Genomic DNA, 7,402 nt, shown 5'->3' with positions numbered 1-7,402 from the left:
GCTATTGGTCCAAAGTATGTTGTTGTTAATACCTGCCATCTGTACGATAAGTAAAATATTTAATCATCTCTTGTATTCATAACTTCATACAAATTAGTTATTGTAATATATTTTTTGAGCCACATTTAATCTAAAAACAGTAATGATTAGAATAGCAAACTTACGTATACCTAAATAAGGGCACTAAAGTCATACGATAAGAAGCGCTTCTTCGCGAACGAGAGTCATCGGCGTCGACCTCCCTGGTGTAAACACGAGAGTGGATCTTGACGTTCGAAGCATCTTTTCCAAACTTTAATAAACTCTCTCCAGAAAAAGTAGAAGACCTCCCTTCCTCAGGATGGGCGACGAGACCTGGGCGAATATCCAGCTAGTGAAGAGCAAGAGGGAGAGATTCAGGGAGAAGTTCAAGAGGCGAAAAGCAGAGCGAGAGACGATCCTGAACTACGCTGGAGGAGGCGGCGGCAATGCAACCTCACTGCAACTCTGCAATATTGCAACCTCTTCTTCAGCTACGACTTCTTCCTCGGATATTGAGGCGGGCAAGATTCCCATTCCCGTCGGCGTTGGTGGGTTGCAATTCCTATCTTTTTTCTTGTTTGAATGGCATGCGGGTCGAGGCTTATTAGCTTGTGTGTTCCACCAAAATTATGTATGAACAATTTCTCAGGATTCGTTGTTATATTATTTTGGTTAATGTTACCAGTAGCGACGCGTGGAGATAGAGGGAAGTGGACACTGCTATATCTGCAGCGAATTGATCTTTAACGGGAAATGACGAAAATACCCTGTGTGTGTCACCGCTCAGAGACCCACAACACCCTCACACAGCCACAGTTCTTTATGGCGTATTTTCTGTAAGTTCGCACAAAGTGTTAATAAAGGGGCATACAGGGGGCTTGCCTTCCTGTGTAGGGAGTAAATAGGAGGTAGGAAAGGTTAGGTTTTGATTTGGGTTCACATGTTATCCTGGATTTGGGACTTCGTCTCTGGAGGGTGTGTCACTCTCGGTAACAAATACCATTACTTAAAGGAGCTGAGCAATTCTTTCTAAGACCAATCTGCCTATTTTGTTAAGTTTACTGTAGATGTACAGCAGATTGGATTGGTGTAATATTAAATTCAGCCAACAGTCTTGATATGATAGTCCTGCTTTTAGGGGAGGGCATGAAGTATAATAGGGAATTTGTATAGTAAAACAGGTGAAATAGAGTAAATGTCCAACTAAAATATGTAATACTCCACAAAAATGCTAGAAAATGGTCAATTGAAACTCCACAGACATGCCTACCAATAATGCATTGAAAATCTATAGGCTGAAGTGGCAACTTTAGGAAAAGTCTATGGTTGCCCATCTCCTCCTTCAGTAGAATCTATTGGAATACACACCACCATAAGCCCCACCAATCCTCTTAGCTTGGGAACTCTCCCTCCTGGATCTTCCTTGATTTTATACAATAAGTTTTGACCATAGACTCCATGGTCCCCCCATGGCATTTGTGCACTATGGTATAAACATTGGAAAAGTTATATACGGGTATTAGGATTACTTGAGTGGCCACTCTGACAGGTGCACGGCTTATAGGCCAGGCGCACACGAACATTCATGTGCTGTGACAAGACTGTGCCTCCCCTTTGCAATGATATTTTCACTTTTTGAGTATGAATTTTTAAAGCTTTTTTTGCCATTTTCGAATGTCAGTTAATTTTTACATTATGGACATACTAAGCAAGGGCAGATTGAAGATGATATTCTGGTATAAAACTAAGAGTTGCAGTTGTTGGTACAAAAATAATCTGCAGTGCTCCCATGTTTCAGTTTTATCTTGCCTTGCATACCAAGATGAAGACAGTGTTTCCTGGGGGGTGTTTAGGAGCAGAGCCCCTCATCAACCCTCCCCTCAGGCAGTGACTGGAGGCATCCCCTGTCACAGCAACTTAGATTATTGAATAAATTTTGTGACGTGGAGTTGGGAACTTTGGCAAGTGGATCTGGGCTGTAAAGAATTACTCCAATGTCTATATTTATCATTTTGTTTGATTTAACCAGATGGTAATAGACTGTTTTTCATGTACAGACTCCATATCATATCTCTGTCTGTCTGTCTGTCAGTCACTCGCACTGTGTCGTTAACTCAGTGCAATTATAAGAAGAATAAGTAATATTTTGTAATTTGTTTCATTAAAAAAAAAAATTGTTGTAATATTCAGTTTTCTGTTATACAACCAGCACTTCCAGTCACTGCAGCCAGGAATATTATTCTGAGCATGGAAATTGTATCCTTCCAGGAGTTGGTGCTCTTCCAGTCATAGCTCACGGATAGTACGTTCCACTCTTGTTTATTAATGGAAATAATGCAAAAAACCCTTTCAAATGCCAAATGATTCTAATCACCCTTCAAGAGCTTTGTGAGTCATTCCCACCACCCTGGCTTCAGCTGAAACTCTCATGCTGTTTCCTAGTTTTGGGCTCATTTTGTATGGATATGGCTAGGGAGCATTTGAAAAGGAGCTGAGCCCCTGGCAGGGAATATAGTGAAATGAGGATATGGTAATATTGTAATCATAATCTTGGAGGGCATGAAAGACAGAGAACTCTCTCACTTTAAAAAGAGACATCACCTACTGGAGATGCACTGGACCAGTGGAAACACGTGTATTACATATTGCATACATGCTTGTAATCTTGAGGAAAAACACTGTAGTTGAAGCAGCTACTTGTGATTCTGATGCTAGTGTAAATTCTTCTCTACAGTTATGTACCTGTATCATTAGAGTTTTTGTACCCAACAACTTAGTGTTAGGTGCATAAAAGCTTTGCAGAAGAAATAGACATTAGTATGAATCATAGTGTTATATCCAAATCCATCAGGTATATATTAGATGACAAGGAATTAGATAGCAAACAATTCATAAAATGAATGGAATCAAATAAAATTTTGGTGTATCTGTACAATGGTATGTTGGTTTTAGAGAACAAATTCTATGTAGAAGTAAAGAAATTATTTTGTAATTTATACTAAAAAAAAGGTTTCAGTGTCTCTTTGCTGCAGCAAAACTGTATCACTCATCTTTGGAGGGGTTGCTCTCCTGGGAATCCTGGAGTTGGACCCCCAGCGAGGTGGTTAGATTGGGTATATGTAAGGATGTATTGTGTAATGATTGTGGGGATTATTGTATTATTATCTCTGTTTAATGTGAGTGTAATGGATACATCTTTCTTTAATTTCAGTGCCAACCACAAGCAGTAGCCAAGATGACTCTAGTCTCGAATGTGCCTTGTTAGAGTGTCTGAATGAGGCCTTACCACCAGTTCAGTCGATACAGTTGTCAGAAACACTCTCAGCTAAACTAAGAAGAACACTGCCTTCGAAAGCAATTAATAACTTGTTGGAGAAGTTTGCATATAAAGAACTAATTAGGTAAAGTGTAATGTTGAAGTGATATTATTGAGTTTAATGTTGGTTGTGTTAGTTTTGATTTTAGATTTGTAAACATCAGAGTTTTTAAATATTTAAGGTTGTCAATAAGACTAGTTAAATTTTTTTGACAAATAGTTAATTTAGTGCTTGGGTGTTGATTTTATTTATAGTCAAATGTTATAGGTGTGTGTGTATCAGTGTGTCAAGTTTCTGATTGTTTCACACCTTTTGAAATAAACACTGAAAAAAATGCAAAATGAAAATGAAAAGATTAAGTCACACACCTACTGTTAGCCCATAACTGTGGCCTAAACTGAAGATGTTTAATCTTTTGTAATGTGACAGACATAAATGTTTATGGTTATCAGTGGACCGTCTGATTGGTAAGTAATGGGTACTTAGTAGTGGCTGTGTGTTGTTTTCACAATTGCAATATTGATATTGATTGCTTGGTTGTACTCTAATTGCATTTCTTTTATAGTTAGATGATTAAATGCATATGTGAGAGGATATAAGAGAAAGTCTATTGTGTTATTAATCATTAATGGTGCTCATGATATTAACGCCAATAATGGTGACACCATTAACAGTGATGGCAGTCAATATTTGTTTTTGAGAATTTCTTTTGAGGTCTCTCCTTATTCTTAATGGAAGATGTTCAATACTCTTACATCATTCCAGCATTACTCAGGGTACCAGTGAAGGGAGGACTTCGTTGACAGTAGTAGCTGTTGAGCACAGCAAAGTAACAGCTGTTTTGGATGCAGAACACCGAGAGAAGAAAGTTCAGCCCACTGCCGTTGCTGTTGAAGGTTTGTGATTTGATATTGCAAGAGGATGGATAAGGGATGGATTCCATATTTAAATTCAGCCCTGTTTTAACCAGTTGGCACTTGGGACATGCACTGTTACCAAGGAGGCAAGGAGGCAGTAAGTAGGTCTACTTGACTTCACCTGATTATTGCATTCCTTGAATTTTTTTTTTTACTTTTTATAGATTACTAGTACTATCATTACTATTATTATTGTTGTTGACATTAGGATTATTGTACATGTTATTTGCAATGCTAATTGTAATATGAAAAAAAATACAATCAGGTGTGGTCAGATAAAGTTAGTAATTCATTCATGGTGATTAAGAACATGTGGAACCATCTGTGTGTAAATAAAATCAGTAAATTAAAATTACAGTGGACTGGAGATGTACTTACATGCCCTCCTGAATCAGTAGGCTTATATGGTAAAATTATGCATAATTTCTAAAGCATCCTATTGTAGGAAAGTTCAGTCAGCAAAATGCAGGAATGTATTTCCTATGTTCTAAGTGAAAAATTTAAATGTTCCTTAATTGCTTTTATCTATATTTCTTATTTTGTTGATCAATTTTTGCTTCTACTACATGTGCAATGCAGATGAAAACCATTCTCCAGAGAAATCTGACGATACAATCTCAGAGCCTCCTGCAAAGATTCTTCGTGAAGAGAAGGAGACAAAAGTGGACAAAGAGAAGAGAAAAGAAAGGAGAGAAGATGATGTTATGGTATGTAAATGAGTGGTGGAAAGTCATGTGCAGATTTTGCTACGAGCCTGGCTGCTTATGGCACTGTAGGGTAGATAGGCTATACCAGTGAAAAGACACATGGTCAAGTAAACCTGCAGTAAAGCAAAATCGGTTCCATGCAAAAAATCTAAGTACATCAGAGAATCAAATGTAATGATGATAAGATTACTTACTGAACTGTTATTCAGCCAGGGTCTCCAGTGGTATATCTGCTTTAATCTTTTCAAGAAAAGAAATACTAAGGAATGCTTTTTAATGGTGGATAGCATATGCATATAATTATTTTTTAATAAGAAATTTCAGTAATCTTTACTGTTAACTTTAATTTATGTACTTCTTTCACAGAGTTTGTTGTCAGCGCAGAGTATAAGAGAACGGGAAACAAAGAAAGTGGGAGAAGAGATCATGGAATTACTCAGCAAACCTACTGCGAAAGAGCAGAGCTTGGCGCAAAGATTCAGGTCTCAGGGAGGTGAGATAACTGTCTTTTCAACCACATGCTGCTGGAGAAAATGCTGTGCTCATTTACATTTTTTTTTGTGAAAGGTCTCTGCACATAGATGGCTCTGCCAGTGCTTAACCCATTCGCTAAGGGGAAAATGAACAAAAAATGGGGGAAATGCTGTGCTCATTTTTTATATTTTTTGTGAAATGTCTCTACACATAGCTGGCTCTGCCTTACCTGATTTCACCTTTCCTTGATTTGGCGGGAAAATTAATTTTTTTACTAGTGCTAAGAATATCGATGGTGTTATTTTTATTATAAACATAATTATTATAATGTTATAAACAATAGTAATAGCAAAATAAGATAATGTAAAAGGGTAAACGGGCGAGACAGGCAGTACTCGTAATTAGCTCATTGGTGATTTAGTACAAGTGTAGCCATCTATGTGTAAAAACAATTAAACAAGTAAACTCACAGTGGGCATGGCACGGATACGTGACATGCCCATTGCGAATGGGTTAACCATAATGGAGTCATTTAGTAGACCTTGTGACCTTACCTTATTTCACCTTTCCTTGAATTGGCAGGAAAAACGTATTTTTTATTAATTCTGTGAATATCGATAGTGTTATATTTATTATAGATATTATAATTACTATAATGTTATAAACATTAGTAGTAGCAAAATAAGACAACAAAAAATATTTTTGTAAATCAAAGAAAAGGGTAAACGGGTGAGATAGGCAGTACTTGTAATTGGCTCAAGTGTACAAGTGTAGCCATCTATGTGTAAAAACAATGAATAAAGTAAACTCACATTGCCATTGGGTTAAATTGGTAAGTTTGTTGTTTTTAGATGGATATTGCTTTATTGATTTAGTATATGTTATTTAACTGTGAATGATCATTGGTATGTATTGATAGGAGTTCAATGGAGAAAGGTTTTCATTAGTTCAGATGGTGCCAGTCAGGACTTTCTTGTATTTAGATCTTCAGAACTTTACAGTACTGGAAGTCAGCAAAGAATGATTGTGTGAACCATACTTCTCCTCAATGTATTATTTGAGTCAGATTACCAGATTTCTCAGAGAGAGGACTGATGTACTTACAAGACATAAAATGTGTATATGGTTGGGTCTGGGAAAAAAAGGAAAAGAAAGAAACAGGAGATATGCACTTCCTTTTTATGTGTTTTATGGTTAGAATTTTATTTTATTAGCTATCGTTTTATTCTGAAGGAAAGCTAGGAGTATTTATTAATGGCTTAAGATTGTAATGTTAGAAAATAGTAAATCACATTAGAGTTTATTGATTATCTCTATATAATTGCTTTTAGATTAACTAGTATTTAAGGAATTTGGCATGAATTTCAGCTGTTCGGTTTGAAAGCTAGACAGTGATTAACTTAGTATACTGAAATTAAGGGGAACATCATTCTCTTTTGCTGGTAGCTAACCTGTTATAATCATGTAGCTACTAAAAAAAAGTAGAATGATGTACGTCAGCTGTAAAAGGAAGTATTACTATTATAAGATTTCAGCTATATAATTCTTAAGAAATGATATGTAGGAGAACTAAAGTAAATTGCAAACATGAACTGTACATAAAACTGAGCTTAGATGGAAACTGAAGCCAGCTTTGCCTTCGCAGGTGCCAAGGTCCAGGAATTCTGTCCACATGGCACCAAGGAAGAGTGTGAGAGAGCGACAAAGAAGGGAGGGCCGCAGTGTGGACGCCTTCACTTCCGCAAGATCATCCAGAAACACACAGATGAGTCTCTGGGAGATTGCTCCTTCCTGAACACTTGCTTCCACATGGACACGTGCAGGTGAGCTCTAGTTCGAACTGGAGTGTTTAAAAGAGTCAATGGAAATGCTTTTCTCATTCACTCTCCTCTTCCTTCTCTTGCTTTCTCTTATTCTTTCATTACTCATTCTCTCTCTTTCTTTCTCTTATTCTGTCACCTTGTCC

The 7,402-nt window shown here is 37.0% G+C and overlaps 1 protein-coding gene across 1 annotated transcript in view; it reads left to right on the top strand.

Annotated features, from left to right (window-relative positions):
- The first annotated feature begins 221 nt into the window (after positions 1 to 221).
- Positions 222 to 7,402, top strand: part of LOC125042425 (N6-adenosine-methyltransferase catalytic subunit-like) — a 15,491-nt gene continuing 8,310 nt past the window's right edge. The window contains exons 1-6 of the mRNA XM_047638057.1: positions 222 to 569; positions 3,233 to 3,422; positions 4,104 to 4,234; positions 4,835 to 4,962; positions 5,329 to 5,455; positions 7,082 to 7,259. Of these exons, the coding sequence (XP_047494013.1) occupies positions 341 to 569; positions 3,233 to 3,422; positions 4,104 to 4,234; positions 4,835 to 4,962; positions 5,329 to 5,455; positions 7,082 to 7,259 (983 nt within the window). The 5' untranslated portion in view covers positions 222 to 340. The remainder of the gene's footprint in view (positions 570 to 3,232; positions 3,423 to 4,103; positions 4,235 to 4,834; positions 4,963 to 5,328; positions 5,456 to 7,081; positions 7,260 to 7,402) is intronic.

Source organism: Penaeus chinensis, chromosome 32 (genome assembly GCF_019202785.1).
Source record: "Penaeus chinensis breed Huanghai No. 1 chromosome 32, ASM1920278v2, whole genome shotgun sequence".
NCBI classification, from domain to species: Eukaryota; Metazoa; Arthropoda; class Malacostraca; order Decapoda; family Penaeidae; genus Penaeus; species Penaeus chinensis.
Note: the sequence above shows the minus strand (reverse complement) of the source record. Positions and strands in the feature narration are given on the sequence as shown.